The sequence below is a fragment of the Mangifera indica genome, chromosome 20 (assembly GCF_011075055.1).
Source record: "Mangifera indica cultivar Alphonso chromosome 20, CATAS_Mindica_2.1, whole genome shotgun sequence".
Lineage (NCBI taxonomy): Eukaryota > Viridiplantae > Streptophyta > Magnoliopsida > Sapindales > Anacardiaceae > Mangifera > Mangifera indica.
The window spans coordinates 11,916,307-11,943,440 of NC_058156.1; the positions used below are offsets into that span (position 1 = coordinate 11,916,307).

At 33.6% G+C, this 27,134-nt stretch overlaps 5 protein-coding genes across 12 annotated transcripts; 3 read left to right on the top strand and 2 right to left on the bottom strand.

Moving 5' to 3' along the window:
* The first annotated feature begins 574 nt into the window (after window positions 1-574).
* LOC123204471 (potassium channel SKOR-like) lies at window positions 575-8,852 on the top strand. Of its 2 annotated transcripts, XR_006499564.1 has the most exons (14): window positions 575-880; window positions 1,552-1,776; window positions 2,019-2,082; window positions 3,082-3,421; window positions 4,352-4,650; window positions 4,876-4,956; window positions 5,413-5,511; window positions 5,706-5,933; window positions 6,083-6,271; window positions 6,628-6,703; window positions 6,879-7,173; window positions 7,680-8,038; window positions 8,144-8,265; window positions 8,373-8,498. XR_006499564.1 is itself a non-coding variant. In XM_044621140.1 (13 exons), the coding sequence occupies exons 1-13, from the start codon at window positions 729-731 to the stop codon at window positions 8,630-8,632; spliced, it is 2,430 nt and encodes an 809-aa protein (XP_044477075.1). In that variant the 5' UTR covers window positions 587-728; the 3' UTR covers window positions 8,633-8,852. The 2 variants fall into 2 exon arrangements, 1 of the variants encoding a protein (XP_044477075.1); XM_044621140.1 differs by lacking the exon at window positions 7,680-8,038 and having other exon boundaries at window positions 587-880; window positions 8,373-8,852.
* Window positions 8,853-10,636: 1,784 nt separating this feature from the next.
* LOC123203922 lies at window positions 10,637-13,483 on the top strand. The gene is made up of 4 exons (XM_044620411.1): window positions 10,637-10,897; window positions 11,008-11,090; window positions 13,014-13,069; window positions 13,167-13,483. The coding sequence occupies exons 1-4, from the start codon at window positions 10,726-10,728 to the stop codon at window positions 13,243-13,245; spliced, it is 390 nt and encodes a 129-aa protein (XP_044476346.1). The 5' UTR covers window positions 10,637-10,725; the 3' UTR covers window positions 13,246-13,483.
* Window positions 13,484-14,530: 1,047 nt separating this feature from the next.
* LOC123203909 (RNA polymerase II subunit A C-terminal domain phosphatase SSU72) lies at window positions 14,531-17,585 on the bottom strand. Of its 6 annotated transcripts, none has more exons than XM_044620388.1 (6): window positions 17,279-17,584; window positions 16,904-16,952; window positions 16,537-16,801; window positions 16,049-16,194; window positions 15,011-15,129; window positions 14,531-14,921 (listed from the first exon to the last, which is right to left on the bottom strand). In XM_044620388.1, the coding sequence occupies exons 3-6, from the start codon at window positions 16,752-16,754 to the stop codon at window positions 14,820-14,822; spliced, it is 585 nt and encodes a 194-aa protein (XP_044476323.1). In that variant the 5' UTR covers window positions 16,755-16,801; window positions 16,904-16,952; window positions 17,279-17,584; the 3' UTR covers window positions 14,531-14,819. The 6 variants fall into 6 exon arrangements, with proteins under 6 accessions (XP_044476323.1, XP_044476325.1, XP_044476324.1 ...); XM_044620390.1 differs by having other exon boundaries at window positions 16,537-16,814; XM_044620389.1 differs by having other exon boundaries at window positions 16,904-17,063.
* A 1,697-nt stretch (window positions 17,586-19,282) lies between these two features.
* Window positions 19,283-22,268, top strand: LOC123204407 (UV-B-induced protein At3g17800, chloroplastic). 2 transcript variants are annotated; one of them, XM_044621034.1, is made up of 4 exons: window positions 19,283-19,442; window positions 19,536-19,688; window positions 20,284-20,576; window positions 21,216-22,268. In XM_044621034.1, the coding sequence occupies exons 2-4, from the start codon at window positions 19,548-19,550 to the stop codon at window positions 22,039-22,041; spliced, it is 1,260 nt and encodes a 419-aa protein (XP_044476969.1). In that variant the 5' UTR covers window positions 19,283-19,442; window positions 19,536-19,547; the 3' UTR covers window positions 22,042-22,268. The 2 variants fall into 2 exon arrangements, with proteins under 2 accessions (XP_044476969.1, XP_044476970.1); XM_044621035.1 differs by having other exon boundaries at window positions 19,291-19,350.
* A 638-nt stretch (window positions 22,269-22,906) lies between these two features.
* On the bottom strand, window positions 22,907-26,934 carry LOC123204408 (purple acid phosphatase 17). The gene is made up of 7 exons (XM_044621036.1): window positions 26,391-26,934; window positions 25,660-25,816; window positions 25,026-25,133; window positions 24,803-24,930; window positions 24,098-24,226; window positions 23,925-23,992; window positions 22,907-23,391 (listed from the first exon to the last, which is right to left on the bottom strand). The coding sequence occupies exons 1-7, from the start codon at window positions 26,595-26,597 to the stop codon at window positions 23,178-23,180; spliced, it is 1,011 nt and encodes a 336-aa protein (XP_044476971.1). The 5' UTR covers window positions 26,598-26,934; the 3' UTR covers window positions 22,907-23,177.
* Between the last annotated feature and the right edge of the window lie 200 nt (window positions 26,935-27,134).

Genomic DNA, 27,134 nt, shown 5'->3' on the forward strand with positions numbered 1-27,134 from the left:
TTTGTGTCACTCAGGTTCAATTCTAGAGCTTGATGTTTGGATGGTTTGATGAGTTTGCGAACTTATGACTCAAGTAAAATATCAATGAGCCCTAAAAGTTTCAAATCTTGCACTTACCCTTAAAATTTTACTTTATGAAACTTTGAATGTATGAGGTTTTAAATGTAATTTTTTAAAAATTAAGAGGTTAAAATGTTTGGCTTGTTTGCACCCATTGTGCACATAATCTAAGTCTAGTTAGGATTGGATCACTATTAAGCTCAAACAACCTAAGTTTGAGTTGAAAAAAATTTAACTCATTAATCTTGAGCTCGGCTTGAGATTGACACCTCCATGGGGTAGTCACATTGACTCTTGCCTCACTAGCGATCTTCTTCTTCTTATCTAACAACTATTCTTCTTTCTTGATATTGAGTAAATTGAGTTTAATTTCAAACTTATCATTCTAGAATCAAGTCAAGCTTAAGTTGGCCTTTTTTTGGGGCTTGTCTTTAGTCAAATCTATCTCGCCGATTGAAATAAGCATAAATGCAGCTGCTACTGTTTGTAAATTCTGATTCCACTTTTGTACCAACAAAGTTAAAAAGAACAGCTGTATATTTTCACTTTTCTCTTTGGAACAGATTCTCTCTTCTCTTTGTCCCTCCATTGTATATATGAGGCAGCTTCATCAGTAGAACTAATATCATCTCTCTTCTTTTCCATAGAATTTACATTGTCAGTTTCTGATGACGAAGACGCTTACAGAAAATCGTGCTCAAGTTCTCAGAGTTCCATGGTGGAAAAATTTGTATTTGGCATTGTTTGGAAGCGAATCCATTTCGAGCACTCGAACAATCAGAGCGGCTTTGCGTGGCTTCGTTGTTCATCCGAGGAACAGGTTAACGAGTTTTTACATCTGAAAATCTCTCAATGCTTTGCATGAAATTTACCATTTCTTTAAATATTAATCTATAATTTCATTGTGTTCACGCATAAGGAATGTCTGGATAGGAACTGAGCCGATTCTGTACACTATTTGGCTAGAACGAAAAATGAGATGGCTCGAGTTCGTTGATCCAAAGTTAAGGGTCATTCGAGTTTGGTTTTTTTCCCATATAAGTTTGAAGTTAAAGTTCAACTTGAGTAGTTATTCTGATTAACGACTCATAGATAAAATGAGATTGTTTTACCCAATTATAAGCAAAACGAAATTTTTAATAATTATTTGACATGATTCAAATTAAACCACAAGCCAAGCTTGAACTGATTCTAGCCATCCATTGGCTCATGAGCTAGATCGAATCCTCCAACTCAATTTTAATTCGGTTTTAAAAACAAACCAATTCTTCCAACTCAAGCTCAACCTAAATGAAGTTGAGTTAAGCCGATTCGGTTAAGGTCTAACCTTACCTAAAATCTACACTGAATCATCTACCCAAAGTATAATTGTAAACTTTCACTAGACAATTCAATTATTTAGTTTTAACTGAATTAAAAATTATAATTAATGTTAGTTCATATTAAAAGAATTTTGAACTTTACTATCATTTTTTCTTGAGGAAAATGCAGGTGGTATTTGGCATGGCAGCATTTCATAGTGATAAACGCAGCATACTCGTCTTTCTTCACGCCGTTAGAATTCGGATTCTTTCGGGGGCTACCGCAGAAGCTCTTCGTACTGGATATCGGCAACCAGATCGCTTTCCTGATCGACATAGTTGTTAATTTTTTTGTTGCATATCAAGATACTGAATCTTACAGGATGGTTTATAGTCACAATCTCATTGCCCTAAGGTGAAGATCTCTTGCTCAAATTCAAGCGAATATATATATGAATGTATATATGTATGTATATATATATGTATGTATATATGTATGTATGTATATATGTATGTATATATGTATGTATATATATATGTATGTATGTATATATGTATGTATATATATATGTATGTATGTATATATGTATGTATATATGTATGTATATATATATATATTTGATAAATTTTTTTACAGTTTCTTCGGCTTAAATATAGGTACTTGAAATCTCGATTTTTTTTCGACTTCCTGGGATGCCTGCCGTGGGATGTCATCCACAAGGTGCCATACATTATGATTTTTTATTTTTACAACTATATTTATTATTTGATTTAGGGATTACCTTAAACTTTGATATCTGTGCATATAATTACTAAATATAATATTTACGGATAGATTCGAATCGAATTGATAAATGATTAAAACTTGATTGCTAACTTAGCTCGAACAAGTTCTAAATGAGCTCATCTTAGAGAAGCTCAAATTCACATAAAGGATTTTGTATTGTTGAACTCGAGTTCAAACTTAAACTTAGAAAGTGTTCAACTGACTAAGCTCACAAGCCTATAAAAGTTCAAATTGAATCAGTTAAAATAATATCGTTCTGATTAATATATATTAAAACGATATTGTTTTTGTGAATTTTGGTTCAATTACAGTACCAATCTGAGCTTAACTATTTTAAGCTAAGTTGAATTTGAACTCGAGTTAACCCAAATTTAAGTTTGACTCGATTTGAATCCACCTTTAATAATAACGAACATAAAGACTCAAGTTTCAAATGTACATTAGCAAGTATATTCATTGTAACAAGAGAAGTAAGAAGGTACAATAAAAATAATATTGACTTTGTTGAATATAACCCTATTTTGGATGAATTGAAATAAATTATATATGTTTAGGTATTTAATAAAGAGATATGTTATAAAGTTAAAATGTAATAATTTAAAAATTAAAAGGTTAATTTATCTTGAATTCGAGTTTGAGTTGAGACTTCACTAGATCGGCAAGCTCGAGCTCCTTTTTAGGTAAAAAAATGCACTTGAGCCAGCCAATTCTCGACTTGATTACATTTCTACTCCATGTACAAACAGTAGAGACTAATGGGTACAAACCAACTGACGTGCTATGATTGACTTATAGATAAAAAATAAATAATTAGACCACTAAGTCACAATCATTTTTTTTATCCATAAATCTTCACCGTTTGTTTATGTAGTATTATTTTTCTTTGATTATCGGCTTTAAGAATGCCTGTTAATTTAATTGTGTAATTGACAGGCTAGCGGGAGAAAAGAGGCAGTGAGGTATTTACTCTGGATTAGGCTAACCAGGGCAACCAGAGTGACAGAATTTTTCGAGAAACTTGAGAAAGAAATCCGAGTTAACTATCTTTTTGTAAGAATTGTAAAGCTATTTGTTGTTGAGCTCTATTGCACTCATTCGGCTGCCTGTATTTTTTACTATCTTGCCACCACTGTGCCGCCCTCTAATGAAGGCTACACCTGGATTGGAAGCTTGAAAATGGGAGACTTTTCTTACTCAAACTTCAGAGAAATTGATCTGTGGAAGCGTTACACTACTTCCCTCTACTTCGCCATTGTTACCATGGCAACTCTTGGTAAGTATGCTGTGCTTTTATGGGTCTGTTTTTGATCATTTATTGATGAATAATACTGCATATACTAACGGATTAATACTAACGAGAATTCATAACTAACGTATCATTATGTGATTTTTTAATTGTTTACTTTTATCTTATGTTCAACATTATTTAATTAGATGTTGACATGTTAACACTTTAGTGTCTGTTAATATATATCCGGTTAATACATGAAATATTACTCTTACATAAAACACCTGTCTTTTAAATAGTTTTTCTCCGATTTTGAGCTTTGGCTCATTTTAGGAGTGGATTCAAGTTGAAACGAATCCAAACAATTAGGAATGAATTCAAATCGAGCTTAATTATCAGCTTAAGCTTAAGGTTTTTATATTGTCAAGTGCAAACTTGAGGTTGACCTTAAAAGGAGTTCGGTTCGACAAACTTGTGAATTTGAAAAAAATTAATTCAAATAAATTAAAACAATATCGTTTTGACTAATATATATCAAAACAACATTATTTTGATTGATTTTGACTCAGTTACAACTCCACTGGGAAATGTAGTCAAACTCAAACTGAACTCGAGCTTGGCTCTCATCAAGCCAAGCCGAGCTCAAATTGGTATGAGGGTTTTCATGTCGAGCTTAACTTGAGCTCATCTCAACTGGAATCCACCTTACGAACAACAATTGAGCTCATCTTGAATCTAGAATGACCAATTTGAGATTGAGTTCAGCAGTTGGAATCGCTAAAAAGAAGCAGAAAAAATAATAGTTCGCAAGGTGAGCTCCGATTTTAGCCAAGCTGAACAATGATCCGAGCTTGAGCAGCTCAGATCAAATCTGCCCCTAGTTCATTTCAAACCTGTTAAAATAAGCTTCTAATTATCTGAACAAAGCCAGCTGTTACAATTCTAGCTACTGAAAGTTATGCGATCATAATGCAGGCTATGGAGATGTACACGCAGTGAATGTAAGAGAAATGATATTCATAATGATTTTCGTCTCCTTCGACATGCTTCTTGGTGCTTATTTGCTCGGCAACATGACGGCTCTGATTGTAAAAGGATCCAACACAGAACGATTCAGAGACAAAATGACTGATATTATCAAATACATGAACAGACACAACCTCGGAAACCAGATAAGCACTGCAATCAAAGATCATTTCAGACTGCTTTACGATAGCCACCAGGATCAGGAGTCTCAAGTTCTTCAGGATATTCCTGCTTCAATTCGTACCAAGGTAGTGATTTGCATGTTTTCATTCCAATTTTCCATGTAGTTTTGAGTAGGGGTAGATTCAATATGAGCTGAAGTAAGTTTAGGGTTGGTTCGAACTTGGGTCACAGTCATAATATCCAACTCAAATTCGTTCGAACTGGTATACAATATCATGGGATGGTTGTCTGTAACAGGGGTGGAGCTAGCGGTCCAATTTTTCATTCTAATTTTCTCTCTTCTGTTGCAGATCTCATATAAATTATATGAACCATTCATTAAGGAAGCTGCTCTTTTCAGGGACTGCTCTTCTGGATTCATTAAGCAGATTGTAAGCATTGTTTTCATATAGGGACTGGACATTAACTCTATGAAGTGATTGAAAAATATTTTTGGAACAATTTTACCTTTTTCAATTATTATATATAAAATTTGAATTAAATTTACTTAAAAATAAATTTAGCCGGATAACACACACTATATTCATTGATAAGGTGTTGGATTCAAATAAAATATATTATGTGGCTTGGTGGTACTTACTTTCTAAGTACCGTAATAGATGGTTGGGCAGAACAATTTGTTAATCTTTGATTGGGACTGACCATGAATCAGTTGGGTTTATGTCCGTTCGACCATAGTTTATCCTAGTTTAAAGCCCCTATTGAGTGTGACTCATTCCTGGACCGAAATGGCCCTTGATTCCTAGTCAAACTGGCTAGTCTATGCATCAAAGATGCTATATCAAGCAGATTGAAGAGCCTAATTTCTTTTCCTGACTGTTTATCAGGCAATTAAAGTCCATGAAGAAATCTTCCTCCCAGGGGAAGTGATCATAGAGCAAGGAAAGATAGCAGATCAATTATATATCGTTTGCCATGGTGACTTGGTAATTTTATTTATATTCTAAATTTTGCTTTTTTATACAAATTCTTTATACTTGTTGATGCCAAAAATTTTACATCGAACAAAAGGTGTTGGGTCTCCCTAGCCCTAACAAGAATTGCGACATGCATTTTATGGGCAAAATTGTAAGTCCAAAACAGATAATATTTTGAGAATTAAAAAGATTTGTTTTTACAGGAAGAAGTGCAAGAAGGAGAAGATGGAGAGAAAGATGAGGGCGTTGGGAGTCATCTGCAAACTTACAGCTCATTTGGAGAAGTTTCCTTTCTTTGCAACATTCTTCAGCCTTCCACCATTACAGTTCGTGAACTATGCAGGGTGTTGCTTATTGATAAACTATCTTTTATGCAAATCCTTGGAATTTACTTTTCCGATGGCCGCATCATCTTGAAAAACCTCCTTGAGGTATAATATTTAACTTTCGGTATCCTTTATTAGTATGTTCGATTTTGTATAATTATATAATTGAGTATAATTTTATTTTTAATTCAAAATCACTTAATTACATTTTTTGCAGTTACACTGTTATAAAATTGAGCCATTGTAAATGACAGGGAAAGAATGCCAATCTTCGGAACAAGATATTGCAGTCAGATTTCAGCCTTTATATCGAAAAACATGAATCGGAGATGGCTACAAGACTGAATTGTGCTGTCAATGAGGAGGATTTTCATCACCTGAAACGATTGATCGGAGCCGGAGCAGATCCCAATAAGACAGATTACAATGGACGATCACCTCTGGTATGATTTCACACAAACCTCCTATATATCGACCGAATATTACATTAGTTTGTTACGAAACTCAACATAAAAACACAAGTATTAACATAGAAAACTCAATATAAGAAGAAACCCAGTTGAGAAAAATTTGACATGAAGAAGATTACGAGACAGAAAATATTTATTTGTTCTTTTTCGTCTGAGCTTTTAAGCTTAACTGAATCTAGCTTGATGTTCAAGTTTTATTTCTGACTCCGCCATTGCTAACCGGTAAACAAGGTTATTAAATCGGATCACATCTTACAAAATTCTGGTCACCACTATATAGCTAGTCACGTAAAACATCTTTGGAATTTTTTTTGTCTGTTTTCCCACAGCATATTGCTGCCTCCAAAGGTTATGAAGATATGGTACTTTTCCTTCTTGAAAAAGGTGTGGACATCAACATTTCAGGTAAGTTTTAATCTTTACAAACAGTTTCTGCATTGCACTTACAAAGAGATGCAGAAGACAGAGTCTGTTTAATCTTTTTATTTCCAAGGAATGTTATATGCATCCAATTTTAAGTAACAAATTGGGTTTTCAGATAATGTGTTATTATGTGATTAGATGTTATTGTTTTTTTCAGATAATTCAGGAAACACACCATTGCTTGAAGCTGTTAAAAATGGGCATGATCGAATAGCTTCTCTACTTTCTGATGCTGGGGCCTTGCTTGTAATTGACGATGCTGGAGATTTTCTCTGTAAAATTGTTGCAAGGAAAGACTTGGAGTTCCTGAAAAGAGTTGTAGCCAATGGCATCAACCCGAATTCAAAGAATTATGATCACAGGACACCACTTCATATAGCTGCTGCAGAAGGGCTTCTTTCATTTGCAAAATTACTGATAGAAGCTGGAGCTAGTGTCTTCATCAAGGACAGGTACCATTCTTGCTTGTCACTAAGAATTATAGAAAATTCTCTGAAGGTATACAGACAGGTACAGTACCGTTCTTATATATTAGACTAAACTTTCAATATTTTCTTTAAAGATTCTGAACAAAGAGTTCAGTATACTAAACAGGAAAAAAAAAAATGTTTGGTCTCTTTAACAGAATAAATGTGACAGTTTGGTGATAGTGTTTTTATCAAGGATAGATACCATTCCTGTTTATTAGTAAAAATAATCAAAATTCTTTGTTGAGTATCTTACATTGGTTAGGAAACAAATTAGGTTTTGATATATAAGTGTTGAGAGAAAACCTAGGTTTTGGGGTAAGGAATCTGATACGAACCTTAGAAGAATCACATCTTAAAAGTTAGCTATTGAGATCGGAGAGCTCAAGGTCATATAAACTCCACACTAGTTGTCTATACTTTCTAATGTGAGATTCAAGTCTTATACCTTATACTTGAGATTCTAATAGAATCCCAATACCATCTTATAGTGGCCAACAAGTGGTATCACAAGGTCTGGAACAATTCCGTCCAAATCTATTGCTCCCCCGATTGGCCTGCTCGTTTGAAGGGAGGTTGTTGATGGACCAATGTGTGATAGAAGAGGTTTGATTGGCCTGCCTGGTTGAGGGGGAAGTTGTTGATGGACAAAAGCATGATAGGGGAGGTTTGATTGCCTGGCCTAGTTGAGAAGAGGTTGATGGACCGATGTGTGATAGGAGAGGTTTGATTGGCCTGTCTGGTTGAGGGGAGGTTATTGACACACCATTGTGTGATAAGCTAAGATTGTTGAGGTTGGGATACAAATTGTGGGTAGCCCCCCCAACTTAAGGATGGGAGAGACCAATGTGTGAGTATCCAATCATATAACGTATCATTTAGGTATCAAATATATTCAAAGTTGGATATACATAGTTTTATTAAACAAAATTTTACAAACTCTAAAATTTTGCAGATGGGGAAATACTCCGCTAGATGAATCACGTATATATGGAAACAAGAATCTGACAAAGCTGCTCGAAATTGCAAGAACTTCCCAAATGTCTGAGTTCTCTACTTGCCCTCAGGAAATTCAGGGTAACAAAAAATCCAAATATATCCTTAGGATATATATATATATATGTATGTATGTATGTATGTATAGAGTGATTGAAAATGATTTCAATTTTCATTGTCAATGGCAGAAAAGTTGCAGCCAAGAAAATGCAAAGTGTTTTCCTTCCACCCATTTGATGTAAAGGAGAAGGAGAGAACGAAGGAGGGTGTTGTTTTAAGGGTTCCTGAAACCATGGAAGAGCTTATCAGGGAAGCAAAGAACAAGTTGAAATGTCCATCTGGTTCTTGTCTATTATCTGAAAATGGGGCAAGAATTCTTGACATAAACATGATTAGCAATGACCAAAAACTGTTTTTGGTCGATGAAGTTGGAGAATTAGTTAATTAATATTAATGATGAGTGTTATCATATAATTAAATAGTATTTTATCTGTAAATTAAAATCACTTAATAATAATATAGAGATATTGACATGTATTTGCTTCTTCACAGGTCACTCAAAACATGAAGTTGCAGGAGAAGTATTTGGTTGAACTGAATGTATACAAGTTTTATGATTTGAGCAATGTTACATATACAAATTCCTTGTACAAATGCATTCATACAAAGTAAAGTGTTGGAAATGCCGTGCAGTCAAATTTTTTTTTAATCAAACTCATGGATGTGACAACAAAAAAATGACTAATTACATAATTTATCTCCAAATCAACTCAAAGCGTGGATTGAAACTCTCACCAAGAAAAAAGGGGACATACACTCTCGATAACATAACAATGGACATACACTCTCTAGTTATGAATTAAATCACTTCAAAAATGTCATTGTTTTCCTTATTGCTTATACGAGATTTTACTACTAAATTTGTTCTCTATCATTTATCTGTCTAAGATCATACTCTTGGTATCTTTTTTGTTGGTGTGATTTTTCGTACTAACATAATGTGATTAGATATATATAAGATTTTTTTAAAATTAAAATAGATTTCACGTCAAATATTTAAGTTATCATCTTAATTTGTAAAAAATGATATATATAATTAATATATATATATATATATTGAAATGTTAATTTTTGAAAAAAATATAACATAATTCTTTAAGATATTAATTAAAATAGTCACATTTTTTTCTTGGGATATTAATTAAAATCGGCAAAAATCTTTTCGCGTAAACCTTTTTAAGCAAACGTACAGCGATTTTACTTTTATAAGCAAATTTACTTTTAATTCCAAAAATACCCTTCCTGACTTATTACGTGACTTTTAGCAACTTATGTGTACGTATCACAGTGTATGGGTGCGTACAGGGTGCATACAAGGTGCGTAGGTGCGTATAGGGTGCGTGCAGGGTGGATAGGGTGAGTACAGGGTGCGTAGAGTGAGTACAGGGTGTGTACGAGGTGCGTAAAGTGCTTGGATGCGTGTAAGGTGCGTACAGGGTGCGTGAGTGCGTGGGTGCGTGCGGGTGAGTGGGTGCGTAAAAAATATAAATAAAAATTATTATTATTATTATTATTTATATATATTATATTAAATTAATAATATTATAATATTTAATATAATATATAAAAATAATAATAATTTATATATATTTATATATAATATAATATTATTATATATAAATATATTTATATTTATATATAATATAATATTATTATATATAAATATATTTATATTTATATTTTTTACGCACCCACGCACCCTATACGCACTTTGCACGCACCCACGCACTCTGTACGCACCCGCACGCACCTTATGCGCACCCACGCACCCTGTATGACCCTTCACATCCCATACACGGAATTGTTGAAAGTAACGTAATAAGCCAGGAGGGTATTTTTGAAATTACAAATAAATTTGCTTATAAAGATAAAATCGCTGTACGTTTGCCTAAAAAGGTTTACGTGGAAAAAAATTTATCGATTTTAATTAATAACCCTTTTTTTTTATACATATATAATTACTGTTTTTTCTATTATATATACATAGTTTAAAACATAAAATATTCAAAATACTATTAGGTTTTCTACTCACCCAGCTAACACATAAACTCGTCTAATCAAGACATCAAATAATACATTTTGTTGGCAAACCAAGTTACCCAGTTATAATCGACTGACCAACCCAATTTCTCAAATTTCTTTTTTAAAGATAAACTCAAATTAAAAAATATTATATTTATATAATAAAAAAATCAACTCTATATATATATACAAAATAATTATTTTAATTAATATCTCTAACTTCTTCTCATAATTATATAAGATTTTAAAAAAATATTTTAGAAAATATTAAAATAATAAGGATTAAAATCAGGAGGTTTATTTATTATTTTTTTGAAAGGTGAAAATAACGGAACTTAGCACAATGACAAATTTACCCTTTGCCGCTGGAGCCAAGCAAAGGCTCAGGTCGAGATCATTCTACATATTTTACAGAGACCCTTTTGAATAGGAATCGTTTGGATCTCAATCAATTCAACCATGGCGTTGCAGTGGGTGATTCTCACTTACGTGGTGGCAGCTGAGGCAGCCATCGCCCTTCTCTTGACCCTCCCTGCGCCGAAACTCTTGAAGAAACGTTTCGTTTCTCTCATTTCCATTATTCTTCAGCCGTGCCTCTTCGTCGTCCCCTTCGCTGCTTTTCAGCTTATGGGTAATTTCTTTTTTTTTTTTTTGTTGTTCTTTTTTTTATTTTTGAGTCTCTGATACAATTTTGCGGTAATATGATTGATTATGAGCGGTTGGTTGGTTGTGGTTTTGTAGATCTGTATTGGAAGAACGAACATCGGTTGATGTGTACCTCTGAGATCTGCACTGCTGCTGAACGAGATCGATACGAGAAATCTGTAAGTTTTTTTTTTTTTGGGGTCGGGGTGTATATTGTTTGTTTATGAAACTACCAATAATACTTTCATGTATATTAAATTGGTAGCAACGAGTACAAATAAATTAACAAGTCATCATAATGTTGGCACCAAGGGCTACAATGGTACCAACGGATACAAACAAACCCACGTACCCGTCATCATAGTCATCGTATTGGTAGATTTATAGTCATCGTATAAACTGACGAGTCATCATATGGCTGGTACCAATTGGTACAAATAAACCAACAACTAACAAATTACCATTGTCATCATATAGTTGATACCAACAAGTACAAACAAATTGATGAGTCACCACATAATTGATAAATTAAAGAATTAGATCTCTAAATCACAGTTTGTTTGTATCATTAATGCCTGTTGTACATATAGTATCATTCCCATGTTGCTGCATAAAACATCAGGGGGCATTATGTAAATAATCCTTTACAATTCTGCTTTTCTGGTTGATTCACAATGGGTATTATATGACTCTGTTTGGTTTGCTCATATCATGGATGGAATTTACATGAAGGAAATATTGATAATGTGGAGAGTTGTGAGTTTCATATCTTAAGAAAGCATATTAATGATTATATTGATATAATTACAAGGTAAAGCAATTTACTATCTTTTGGGTGACATTTCATTTTAACTTAGAAGATTTAGTTTGTATGAATCGCTGTTGGTTTAATACCAATAATGGTAGTCGTTTCAGTATGGTAAGGATACATATGTACCCTTGTCAGTTTATGGCAATTGCATTTTCATATGTGGTCTCAACCGGTAAAAGTATAATCAATTAAAAAATAATGTGTTACAGGATATCAATGATTTTTTTTAACTATGGGATTCAAAATTGATGAGTTTTAAGATTTCTATCCGAATTCTATGTAAGGCTTTCTTGGGGCAGGAGAGATTAGAGCTTTAATGTATTTCTTTTTTATACATTACATAAGAAGTAGTAGCCAAGGGAAGTGATAGCCATAGATGCAATGGCCCGAAACGTTTATCTTTGCCATTAGTTTCATAGTTTTGCAAGCTTTTTGGAGAGTCAAGGTGCCTGCATAGTGTCAGTGTTTTGTGATTGTGCTTGCAGAAAAAATGAAAATGTTTAATAGCAGGCTTTACTTGATTGTATGTGAAATTATAATGGTTTTATAGAACCTGTTAACTTGCAGACTGTACCGTTGACAAAGTGGGACCTGAAAATTTATTTAGAAACATCATTACAAATAATAAAAGCCTTATTAATTGGCCTTGCTGGTTGTGGCAGTGCCTCACGTTTCTTGGTCATGATCATTCAAACAATAATGGTTGGCCTCAGTGGTAGGGGAGAGAGAGGTTGAAATCATTTTGGTTTGGTGTTAATGCCCTTCAAAACGTTGTTTTAGAATGTGTGGTCGGGGCAGACTCAAACTAGAGCCATAGTTGTTCATTTTGGGCTCGATCAAGCTGACCTGGCAATCGAGTTCGAGCCAGCACAGCTTGAATCCAGCCCTTATGTTTGGTTTTGATTTATTAGATTTTGAGAGTGCAAAGTAGTTATGATTATCAAGATTTTCACTCTTTTTGTGTTCCTTCCAAGTGATTGTATGGAAGGAGAAGAGACAAATACTCAAAACAGATGCCTTAATGTAACTTTATTGGCTTTAGGCAATAAGAATCCTAGCGTATTTTACTTACTGCATTATTGATTTTCTGTGTTTGGCAGAATGCTAAATTTGACAAATGTTTGTAAAGGACAGATCATAAATTAGTCAAATTCAACAGCCATTAAACAGCATCGACTGATTACACCAAGCCATTTCTTTTTCCTTTTTCCCAAAATTTCTGTGAACTCTTTTATCTTTACTCCTTGAATACAAGGATCTTGTACACTTATCATTGAGGTATCTTCTGTAGATGTACAAAGCTCAAAGGAATGCGATTCTGTGTGTCGCAGCATGCCTTCTTTACTGGTATGTTGCATTATTCTGCCGGCATAATCTTTAAACAACTCCCTTGGCAATGAAACATGCAATTTAACAAATAATTTGCCTTTGAATTTGGTTGCAGGTCAATGTACCGCATTTGCAAATATTACAATGAGGTTCAGAGTTTGGAGGAAATAGAAAAGAGATACAAGGATAAGTAAACTTCCCAACTGAGCCCATCTTTTAAATTTAGTGTAGATGAATGTGTCGATTTATAGTAAACTTTGAATCGAAAATCGACACCACCTTCAGGAATTGTCACTAATTCTATGTTTTTGTGTTTTTGTGTGTTTGTGTACTGTTTCTCTCGCGGACTGTTTTTTGTTGTAGCTCTAAAACTACTGGAGCCTGTTATAAATGACGCTAGAGCATGAATTTAATTTACATTATTCTTCCTTAGTATTCTTTGTACTTTTCAATGAAATTTGTCTTAATTTCAGAATGCAATCAAATATTTTTCCAGAAAAAAAAAAAAATTGTTATGGGTATTTGCTCTTCCTTATTGGGCGTCCTTAAATGTCCATGACTAACCATATTATTAGAACATTGGGGTCTCTTGTTCTGGTCAAAGGTCGAAGTATGTTGAGGGTGAATTTGATCTAAGCTGGATTAAATTGAATCTATGGTTCAGCTTAATTGAGTTAATTTTGAGTTAGAATTTTAATTTTGTTCGAAAAAACAAAGTTTGATTCTTTCAATGAAAAAATAAAAATCGATCTTTTCAATAAAAAAAATGTGAGTTCAATACATATGGGTGTTGATATCACTCAAACCTTTGTCCCAAAAAATGAGAAAATAATGTTAAAAAATACTCTCAAACAAAACTTTACAATACTTGATAACATGTTATCCAATTCTTGATTGTAAACGAAGATACTTTAAAATTTAGGGTAAATTCGAACTGAGTTAATTTGAGATCAAATTTTCATTTAGTTTATGTTCTATAGCTTGTCAACAATTCTTCATCAAAACTCTTTTTCTTTAAAAATTGTTTTTTTTCTACGACTTCTTTTTTAGTGATTTTTTTATTCTTTTTTATCGATTTTGATGTCATTGTTCACCATTTGAGCCCATTAAAACTCAAACTCAAGTTTACCGGTCAAGATTTGAGTTGAGTTTCAACTAACCCTTGTTTAGATTTAGTTTAACTTAAATTTGTCATTGAATTCTTTATTGTTTATTATTAAAACTCTTGATTGATTGTTTCTTGTAAACTTCTTCTCTCCTCAAAAAAGAAAGGAAGGGAAACATAAATTAAATTGAATTGAATCAAATAGTACATATAATTTCAGTCTTTGATCAAAGAATGAGACTGTACTTGTTCAAGAATTTACAGGTTTGAATGGTTCAGCATGAGTTGACCCAAGTTGGGTTTGTTTGTACGTATCCGCTCCATAATTTCAAAACATTATATATGAATTACTTCGAATAAACATAGCATTGAAATGAAATCAAAATCCTGTAAGCTTCATTCTGAAAACAAGAAAGTCCTCCTACCATGGTTGAGGTTTGACACAATAATATTACAAGAGCAAGTTAGTGGAGGAGGAAAATAAGAGAATCACACAACATTATCAAGAATAGAATTAAAGGTTTGGAAAGAAAGGGCTAATTCCATTAGTGTTTTCAGATCATTTTCAATGGCAACAATTCTTTGATGGCACCGATCCAATCAAAGTATGCTACATAATTGCAGGTGGCAGACACACGTGCTCTGATCACCGGAGAGTTTATCTTAGTAGAAAGAGATGCCATACAACAGCTTCCTTCGATGTTGTTTCTCAAATGCAGCTACAATGTCATCTATGGATTCCTCCCAATTTTCAGTTTTTTCAATCTATACAAAATCCATTGAAAGAATATTAATGTTATGAATGATAGACAAAAGATAGCAAGTATGAAATACACAGAATACATATTACAGACTTCTTGGCAAAGATCTAAAGTCAATCGGCCGCCTATGGCTGCCTCCTCGTGATTATCTTTCACCTCCAAGTTGATCACCAGAACGCTTTTCATAAGATTCTGTTCCCGGTTGTGGAGATCTGCATATCATTATAAAATAGTTATAAAAGTAACAAATCAAAAATTAAAGAGCTTGTTTTCACAGAAATGTCACAAAAGTAACAAATCAAAAATTAAAGAGCTTGTTTTCACAGAAATTAACAGTTTCTGTTAAAACACTATCGGCATTTCATAATCATCAAAATGGCTTGCATGCCAAATCTATACAAGAAAATATGCACCTAATTAGTTGTGCTAAAAATGTCGTTTAAAATTTTGAGGAAGGTATTTGACTTATTTTAGACTTTAGTCAATACAAATTTCTAAACCATTTTTATTTGTTTTTTAGCAAAGTCCAAATAGAAATGGATTTCCTTTCCTCTCAAAAGGCCTTATGGGCAAGGGCAAATACTTTCAGATTCTTGCACAGCTACCATCTCAAGAAGTCAGCTATGTTATGTCGAACTGTGATCCACATAACTGAAGCCATTCAGAAACATTTTGACAACTTATTCCACTCATGTTTGTGTAACAAGACAAGTATCTATGATTGTAAGATGATATTGCTCATTGTTAAAGAGTGGCAATCAGCCAACAAAAGCAATCTCATAGACCAAAAGAGAGTATCAAAGCTTTATCTGCCCAAATTGGTCTCAATCATGACCTGCCAAACCACTGAAAAAGGAACGAAGACTCATGAGTGTCCTTCAACCATCTGATCTTATCCCCTTAAATAGAACCAAATCTAAAATTGCACTATGAGCACATTAAACCAAAAACAGGAATTCAAACCCTTGGCCTTGGATTTAGCAACAAAAAAGCATTTAGTTTATTCATAAAGTCCAGTAAATTATTGATACAACTAGAAAAGAACTAACTCATTCAAAGCACAAAAAATCGAAAAAACTCAAATTTACAGATATAACCGGAGGAAAGAAATAGGGAAGTGTCTATGCCAACCTTCAATAACCATATCAAAAACCTTTTCTTCAAATGTAAAAACAATATCAAAGGAACCATCAAGAGCATTATCTTGCCAACGTTGAGGTGCAAGCTTCACAGATGAATTCCTCTTAAGCATAGGCAAAATACCATTACGCTTGTACCTAGTCATCCCATGTTAAGGATATACTTCCTTAGTGTCAAAGTCAGATAAATATCCATTTATACTTAAAATACAGGAAGATAAAAAACACCCAAGAATCCCAAATGTTTCATAAAATTAATTTAAAATCTCCTAGCAATTAAGATCTATCCTTGTTTTTCAAAGTAGACAGGTCCTCTTACTTATATAAACTTAAGTACTCCACAATGAAAACCTATTTCATCATCTCTAAATAGATTACCAAACAGACCCCAAAAACAGAAAAACCTCAACTTTTAATGGAACGTCAAAGAAGGAATTTGAAATAAGCTAGATAAGTAAACCGAATTTCAGAAAAGGATACAGCTCTGGATCTTTACGTCTGAGATCATCGAACATCTGCTTGTACGGGGTTCCAAAGTCATAAACATTAGGTTCTCTGAGTGAAGGTCCCGGAAGCTTAACATGAGCTCCAGTTCCATAAGATGACACATCAAAGCCCTGTCTCTTGAGGAGCGAGTGAGCTTCCATGCTTCGATTCTGGTTAGACGAGCATACCATAGCATACCGGAACTTCATCATGCCTGCAATCTATTATACCAAAGTTTTAGCCTTGCCTTCTCTCCAACCTGTCAATCCAAACTGCTTTTCAGGTTATCGTTCTGTTAATTGCAAAGCCAAAATATAAGGGAAAGGTTAAAGGTTACGTTGGCTGATTCAGCTTTGCTCACCACTTGGTTTTCCCAATTATTAGAACTGGGCAAATTATGTGCAACAGAGCTTCATTGGGTTCAGGGAGGAATGGCAAATTCCGCAACCAATACCATGCATGATATACAAATTAAATTTCTTTTAGAATTATCTATCTACATAAATTCTTCCTATACAATTCTGGAAAAAAAGAGCAATAAATTTGCATTATCAAGATGAAAAAAAAATGAAAATAATATCCTAAAAGTAAACAAAAAAAAAATCAAACAACATTCATGAATTACTGAGTAAACATTCCTAGATATTATCCATATGCAGCAATAAAAAATTATCAAAAGCATATATATATGCATTTATATAGTTCATTTAATAATAAAAAATAAAATAAAATGAACCTGTTGAATCTTGAACTGGCAGTTGCTGGAGCAAAAGAATGGAATAAACTGCCGGGAATCTCTCCGGCCTCTCGCTGAGGTTGCGGCGGCTTTCTTCGCAGTAGGAGACGGCGGGCGTTACGTTGTGGATTGCCGGCGTCCTTGAGCCGACGGTCAGATTTTTCGTCGGCAACCGTGGCTGTGACCCGTAGTGTTTAGCTGATTTTAGGTCATAGTTTCCTGAAGGAATAATTCTAAAAGCACCCTAAAGTTTTCATTTCAAACAGTCCCCTGCAATTCTTATAACTCCTTCTCTAGCCTCCGTCTCCCACTTTTGTCAAGGGTCAAGTCTGGACAGTCTCTTATTTGAACTCAATTCAGATTTGATAAACTAAAATTAATAATAATTCGAATTTGATTCAAATAAAAATATTTAATTTGATTCAACCTTAGTTTAACTAAAATTTGTAATTCAAATTTATGATCTATTAACGAAAGGATATTATTTTATGTAATAATAAATAAAATAATATCATTTTAATATAATTTTAATTGAATCATGAGCATAATTTGAATCAAATCGAATCATCTCTTAACTTATGAACTAAACCAATTTGAACTTTTTTGAATTCAAATTTAGTTCAATATTACAAACAAATCGAAAGAAATTAAACTAAACAAATTCAACTAATCCTGAGTTAGTTTAATTGGGGTCCAACCTGAGATTTATTAAGGGCTACAAACTATCTCGTAAATTTTCTTTCATCACCAATATAATAATTAATTATTATTATTAATGGGGTTTGAGAGGCAGCCCAATCCAGTGTAGTCCGGTCCGGTCTAGTCCAGCCCATACTCAAAAGGTAGATACTTGAGAACTGAGAAACGCGACACCACAAAAGACTGTTCCACTCAAAATGAGACGCGTGTGCCTCTGAAGTCTGGAAGAGGTTAAAACTTTGAGACTCAAGGCCACCACATCCACCGGCTACCCACGGCCGACATGTTCACTGACTGTGGAATTTCTGAACCACGACCTTGCACGTAAGCCCAAATGCCCCCACCACTCAAACCTGCCTTTTTCAATGTCCCTTTCTCCACAGTAAAAAAATCTTTAACTCCTTGTCAAATTACCAAAATATCCCTACTCCTTTTTGGGAAGTAAGCAACTTATTCCAGTAATTAAGGGAAGTACTTCAAAGTCTAAATTGTATATATTATGATTTTGAAATAAGCTCTAAACTGAACTGAATTTGAGTTCAAGTTTGATAAATTTTTTTCAAATCAAATTTGAATTCAATTTGATTTGAAGGGAACCAAATTTGGTTACAATATTAAATCAAATTTGAGTTTAGCTCAACTCTATACCGTAAACATCCAAAACAATAATATTTTGATATGTATTGATCGAATTGATATTATTTTTGTCATTTTGAACACCTTTTAGGGTTGCATTCAAATTCAACATAATAACCCTTAAGTTTGAGCTTAAATTCAAACTCGTACAAAGAGAGCTCATTTTAAGTTTAATCAAATTGAGCTAACAATCGAGTTTTAATCAATTCAATTTGAATCTATCTCTAGAAATGAGGGTTAGATTTGATTTATGTTAAACCGAACAAAAGACTAGTTTTAAATCCAAAATAATCAATTCTTTATTTTGAGATTGACTAGTTAATACTTGAGCTCAATTTGAAAATAATTACTTTAGACACAATCTGAATTAACTTTAGAATCAACTTGTTTTATAAATTCGAGTCTAATCTTTAATTTAAACTTGATTCTTTAAATTCAAATTCGAACAACATGGATCAAATCCAACCCTAAAAGAAGTACTTCATATGATAATTGATGATGTCAAGTTCACTATAAATATTAAAATACGAATAAAATTATGTGTACTAATAAGTTACATCATGCATATGATTTTATTGTTAAAAATATACAAGAACAAATGGTACAATGGTATAAAAAAAAATCATAGGGGCATTTTGGCCATCGAATTATAATCTACTTATAAATTAAAATTTACCAACCCAGCTTCGGCTGAAGGGCCATATCCAAGTCTCAATAGAGCTCCAATTCTATCTCAGGTTCTCTCTATACATTGCATACGCTAGGGTTTGTTCGTCTGAGCTTATCTTATCTTCTCTTCTCTTCCTCCTTATTAGCTTCGTATTTCACGGTACTAATCTCCATATTTGATCTGTAAACAGCGTCGCTGCACCGGTTAATTGATTTTCTCGTTTGTTAATTCATACTTGTTTGTGTGTTGCAGAAGAGTTCGAAGATGGAAGCGGCCACAGCAACTGTGGTTCAATCTTCAGTGGCCGTCAATAGACGCTACAGTTCGTTCGCTAGATCAGCTTTTTTGTCCGCTAACGGTCCCGATTTCGTGCGTTTCGCTACTAGTTCACACTTGCCAATTCAGGTATCGAATCTTCTTTTTATTTTGTTCGTTTTGTTTTACTAAATTTAGAATCCGTTTAATACTGATCTCTAATCTTGTTTTTAGAGTTTAAAGGTATGAACAACTGTGAAACATGTTTGGAGGAGTTTTTGAATGTAGAACTGCCTTATGGAGAATGAATTTTTTGTCTTCCAATTGGAGTTTGGAATAGAATAGATATAGCTAATTTCATTATCTTAAAATGTAATTCGAGCTGTCAGGATTACCAATATGTTTATTCTTCAATATTGTCCTTAGCTCATCTCCTATTAGTTATTTGATTTGTTTTTGTTTATGTAGAAATCATCCACTGTTTATTTTTATCGCCTACTATGTGTATGTATGTAAATCTTTTCTCAAGTACACTAACAGCCAATTCTTTTGAAAAAAAAAAAAAGGAAAGAAAGAAAAAGAATCATATATATGTGTGTGTGTATTCTAACAAAACATTGAAAAACACATTGGCAAAGCACTTAAGAGGGTTTTTTTTTTTTTCTCAGAAAGCATTTCCAACTTTTAATGGTATATAAGTGGACCCAATCAGTTGATTCTTTTTTTGTGAATCTATGAACTGCAGCATTATTCTTCAGTCTCATACTCAAAGCCAATGCATAGGAGAATGGGTATGGGAAGTAGGAGATGCATGGCCATTAGAGCATCTTCATCACCAGACTCTACCGGGTCGATTGCTCCTATTGCTCCGCTTCGGCTGGAGTCTCCTGTAGGACAATTTTTGTTACAGATCTTGATAAGTCACCCCCATCTTGTTCCTGCAGCAGTTGAGCAGCAACTTGAGCAGCTTCAAACCGACCGTGATGCTGAGAAGAAGGAAGAACCTTCTGCTTCTGGCACCGACCTGGTTTTGTATAGGTTAGTCGCTTATCTTTCCACCTTAGTATGGAAAATATGGAAAAAGGCAAAATTTTTCTGTCATTACAAAGTATGGAAAGTAAATAAACAATATGGAGAAATAAGTGTATACATTTTTGGCCGTTTGGAGAATACAATGTAGAACTCAGCACAAAAGATGCAATTCAAAATTAACATTTGTACAAGGATGGACTCATACATAGATATGAATAAAATATTCGGAGGTGAAATACATCATTGTATGTTACATTGTTTTTTCCTTATGTCGTACTTTTTTTATGATCATATAATCTTATGCTTTGAGAACTCTTGAGAAACTACTATTGACTAAACCAAAATATCATAAGTTTGAAAAATGTAGGATCTGCATTGTACCACCTGTATATAAATGTGCCCATAAATCTTGAAGTAATACTCTAAATTAAAAATTAATTTAAGCTTAAAGTAATAATAATTTAGTATTCAAAATCAATGTAAGCTATGGGAACCTCGTCTAATATGCACTTAAATTACTAAAACTAATTAGTCAAACGATATAATGACTATTGGTTGTATCACTATGCTCTCCACATGATAGTTATGATTTATGTATTCTATATGTGATGTGTTGAATCTGATGAATGGATTTTAAATTGCCAGGAGAATTGCTGAGGTGAAGGCTAATGAAAGGAGAAAGGCTTTGGAAGAGATTTTGTATGCATTGGTTGTGCAGAAATTCATGGATGCTAATGTTTCTTTGATACCTTCGATTGTCCCCTCCTCTTCAGACCCTTCTGGTCGGGTGGACATGTGGCCAAGCCATGATGAGAAGCTTGAGCAGCTTCACTCGACTGAAGCCTATGAGATGATACAGAACCACCTAGCTCTCATTCTTGGGAATCGGTTGGGTGACTCGAATTCTGTTGCACAGATAAGCAAACTGAGGGTTGGACAGGTCTATGCAGCTTCAGTGATGTACGGGTACTTCCTAAAGCGTGTTGATCAGCGGTTTCAGCTTGAAAAAACCATGAAACTTCTTCCAAATGCATCGGATGAAGAGACTAAAGTTCAACGAGCAGTGGAAGACATGAAACCAGCTGGTGAGGGATCTTATGAAGCTGTCTCTTCGCACCCTGAACTCTCGGCCTGGGCCGGCGGCGTGAGGTCTGGAGGGTTTGGTCATGGGATAAAGGCCTCTCGGTTGCGGACCTATGTGATGTCTTTTGACGGTGAGACACTTCAGAGATACGCAACAATAAGATCCAAAGAGGCTGTTAGCATCATTGAGAAGCACACTGAGGCTCTATTTGGAAGACCAGAGATTGTTATAACACCTCAGGGTAATGTTGATTCTTCAAAAGACGAACTTATCAAGATCAGCTTTGGTGGTTTAAAGAGACTTGTTTTGGAGGCCGTGACTTTCGGTTCTTTTCTGTGGGACGTAGAAACCTATGTTGATTCCAGGTACCATTTTGTCATGAATTAAATTCTGTTTTTTCGCCTTTAACCTTGCTAAAACAGAAGTTTGTCCTATGTTCACAACCGACCAACTGATGTGTTATAGCTGAGTGTAGGTTTGCTAGCAAGTACCAAATAATTTGTGCTAATTGTTTTGTATATAGTTACAATGCTATGTTTTGCTGCTTGAATTTACCGCACTTACTGTTATGGTAAATTTTTATATTAAATTTACATCAATATCTTTTAAAGTTACATGGATTCATCTTGTGATATGGTGACTCTGGTGGAATGGCCCGTTCTGAGAATTGGGAATACCTGAGAAAATTTGTCTTAAATCTTACTTCTTCATTGATCTCCTTTGGACTAGATTTGGAAGATGAAATACCAAGATAATGTTACCCTAGTTGTATTTTTATCCTTGGATTTTGGTACAAGGGTTAATCTGTATTAAGACTGGATTTGATTTACATCAAGTCCGTACAAAACCCTATTTTAAAATGGGTTCAAATATAAAAGAATCCGTTTGAGATTGGTTTGATCTTTGGTTTGAATTTCGCTCGTTTTCTTTTGGCTTGAATTAGATTAACTCAAATCAAATCCAACTCTAATATGTAGCTTTTAGACTGAGATTTGAAGGTGATAACCTAGAAATACGGTTACAACCCAGTAACATCACATAGTTATATTGAGAAATAACTCTCATTTGGTGCTCACATGTGACAGTCGATGTGAGAGATGATATCTAATTGGTCTAAAAAAAAAAGCATGAATTATTAAGAGATTCTTTTTTTTATTAGTTTAATTTTTTTACCTCCAATGATATCTTATCCATTTGCAGTGTTCTCACTAGGAATTTAGTCCCCCAAAGGTGAGAGTAGGCGATTTAGAAATCTGCAAAGTAGTAAGACCATATTTGGCCCATGAACTTAAGCTTTTAGTCTGATGGTGTCTTGTGCACTGAAAAATACATACATTAGAGTTTTCCCGATGAGCAAACTGATCTATAATTTTATGCTCTTTGAATGGGTGTACACCTTATGAAAGATTTTTTCGTTAACGACCATGAGATACTCTGCAACATTGATTGGATAGGTGTACATCCTGCCAAAGATTTTTCGTAGATGATAATACAATTCTAAGCCGTTAAGGTCATCGTGGAATTTATATGGATGAAAGAAGCTCCTTCTTTGTACTCCATTTATGCAAAACTTCACCAAAAACATCATAGAACACAATTTGTGCTTCTGTTTGATTCAACTCAACGGACATAAAACCTTGCCCATCATAGAAAAATTGTAACCCCTCTCTATCTCTCTCTTTAATGTCTCCTCTCCATGCCTTTGAGGCCGCCCCACTGGTCAAAAATTGTACACGGCTGCAATAAAAAAATTCTAATTGTGAATTACACACACAAAAAAGAGTTTTCTCCTTGTAACCGCTCATATTTCATCAAATAACAATTTTCCCCTTAAATATATGAAATTATAATTCATTGCGTATCCTTAGTAGTCTTAATTTAGGTATCAGTAATGAAAAATTAAAACCTAAACATGTTTTTACTGGTACTCAAATCAATACTTAATTTAATTGTATATAACATAACTCTTTAGATATATGTTTACAATAATATTTTATGCACAAATAATAACTATAAACACAAACACAAACACAAACATTAATGTGTTATAATATAATTAGATAATTTTGAAATAAAGATAAAATAAAACTCAATCATATAATAACATGTTTGTGTTTATACTTGTGTTTGTATATATTGTTAGTGCATGTATTACACACATAACAAATATACTTCAAACATTAGAGGGGGGAATTTTGGTCAGTAAAACTTTTAAGGGGGAAATTGAAATAGTTTGAAACTTAATTTTATTAGACTGATAATATTTTTACCTTTCTTTGTCACTGAAGTGTTCAAGACAATGGTCATGGCCGTTCATGTAAAAATCAACGTTGTAGGTCTGAAATTATTTATAAAATTAACACACTTAGAATCAATAATCAACGGTTGAAAGTAAGTTTATCTAATTACGCATGAAATTAAATAAATAATTAATATTATTCACCTTCAGAAGTGGGAGAATATGGCGTTTAAGTTCTGCGGTGTCTCCATGGTGCCCAATGCTTCTAATTGCATGGTGACCAACCACAATCTTCCACTTGGCACTAGATCCTCTCAGCGCTATTTCTAAATCCTGAATTCATATGAAATTAAAAAAAAAATTAGATAAAAAATATAAAATTTCAATAATATCGAATCCAATGTTTTTAGATCGAAGCTCGAAGTTGACTCGGTCAAAACGCTGATCCTCAAGTTGATCAATTGGATGATATAATTAAAAATGGTTTAGTCCTATGACATCAACATGATGTCAATATAACAATCATACTAGGCTAACACAACCGTTGAATTTACGGATAAATTTAATCCAAACTGAATTAGCTTAAATATATAACTCAATTCGTTTGTTCATCCAATGATACTATCTATCATATCAATGATACTTTGCATCTTTCTCACCCAATGCGCAAGCTTGAGTTTGAGTTAACCTCAAACTCAACTCTGATTGAATTCATCCTTAATTGATTTGTAGTTTACTATCATTTACTCTATTTAACCTCATGACAATTTGATCTAACTATTAAACCAAGTTTTTGCTATGACCTGGCCTAGATTTGACACCGATTTCCAATCAAACCGATTGATCCAATTCGAATTTTAAAACAGTGATTGAAATCCGCATATATAAATCTCGAAAAAATTAATTTACCTTTAATAAATTAGTGATATAAGACTTGCGAGATCCAATACCCCGCCAATCGTAAGAATGACCCTCTCCTTCAGTGAAGTACATCTTGACAAAAGGAGTGGTGTCTACAAAGAAAATCTCAGCCAAATCTGGAGAAATTAAGAAGGAAAAACAAATATTTAATTATAAAAGTAATAAAAATTTCAAATTAATTCAAATTGGCAGAGAAAATTACTTTACTTGCCTGCATTGACAATAAAAGATCTCAAGCAGAGCCATCTTGAATCAATTTTTCTAAGTAGTGAGCTTAATTGGGCCTCAGCATTTCCTCTGTAATCATGGTTGCCCAAAACTGCAATAGATCATAAACAAAATCAAACTGTGGCAAACACATACCATCTGTATTGACAGTGCTCTAGGTTCAAGTCACCCATCTTATGGTTTGACACAGCTGAACCATGAAACAGGGAAATTCAAGCGATTCGATGCAGGTCAAAGTAGTTAATCAAATTATGACTTAATTCAGTTCAAATTTGAATCATAACTTGCTTCGAGTTTAGTCAATCAATTGTCAAATCAATATTTTTTTGGTCAATTATTGGACAAAATAATATCATTTTGTCAATGAATTATAAACTCAAAATACGAATCTAAATCATAGATCCAAACTACAAACTCGAGCCAAACTTCAAACTTTATAATTGAATTAAACTCAAACTACTCTTAATTTTGACTTGACAAACTTGAGTAAAACTCGAACATAAATTATTCAGACTTGAATAAGATCGTAACCACCGCTACTAATGAGACCCATTAGAGCATTGTTATTTCTATCCATTAACTAGTTTCTTAGAGGGATTTGTAAAGTAGGAAATTACCAATGTACCATTGCTTTTGCAGGCTTTGAGCTGTATAAATTTTGGAGAAAGATTCTTCAAATGCGGGATCATCTTCCCCACTCAATCCATTCTCATAGAAATTATCTCCTGTTGAAACTACAAAATTTATGTCCAATTTCTCCCCAATTCTCCCCATCTGCATGTACCCATTCCTCATTAATCATATACAAATACAGCAAAATAACTAAATATCATAAAAGTAAAAAAAATTAGTGATTTTATCATTCAAAATATTAAAAAAGTTAGTCTATCCAATTCAAGTTTAAAAACCCACAAACCCAAAACCGTCACTCATCCGAACTCAAATCCCCGAGAATTCTCACTGACCCAAACTCACTAGAACCCTGGCTCACCCAAATACACTTGCCACCCATCCAAACTCAAGGTTGAAAGTGAAAATGGAAGAAAAATTTTGAGTGCTATGGAGTAATAAGATAACTTTTAAGGATTATTTTCCAGTGTTAGTTTCTGGGTGAAAAAGTTTGATTGATGAATTTAGTGGGTATAAGTGTTTTAAGCTCAATCCTTTGGTAGGAGAAATAAATCTCTCTTTGCAGAGCAATGGTAACAAATGGCAATGCTACTCATCGAAGAACAGAAATAGATCATTTTTAAAGCCAATGATCTTGAAACAGGAAAAAATGCAGAACTATGAATGTTCATGAATAATTAAAACACTAAAAAAATTAAAAATTAAAGGAAAAAAAAACCTGAATAGCAACTTCAGATTGATTGAATCCGCCTCTCCTTCCCCAATCCCCAATCACCAAAAAGCTAAGCGATCCATCAGTTTTAATGGGCTGTTCAAACTTTTCAAGCTCTGCAAATCCAAACCCTAAACACAACAGAAAGCTCAAAACCAGGAGGCACAAATAACCGACCTTCCTTCTGCACAAATCCGCCATTAAAGCTTCCATGAAAAACCTCTCTTTCTCTTTCCCCTTCTCTCTGTAGCCTCGGCCTGTGATATGCCGTGAATATAAACCCTGCTATATTATAACAAAGACGAAGAGTTCTACGTGGCCCACATGAGGATGGGGGTGTAAGTGAAAGAATAGAAAGTTTTGATATATAAGAAAAATACGGCAATAATTGGAGTGTCGAAGCCGGGCAACAGCCAATAATACAAATGGGTATAAATTTGGCAAGTGTCAAAAAAACTAAGAGGTGTAAGAGGAGACGTTGAAGGATGTGCGAATATGCGACAGAATCAGTTTGCGGATAAATTCTGAAGTTCTCTAGAATATTCCACAGCTTGTGGAGAAGGGAGCTGGCTCAATTTGGTGTCGGCAGGAACGAACTATATTATCTGCATTTAAATTTAATATTTAAATAATATATTATTATGTAATTAAATAATTTTTAATTATAAATAAAATAATATTTAATTATATAATAATTTATTATTTAAACATTTTAAATTAATTATAATATTATTGTACTTCGTATAATCC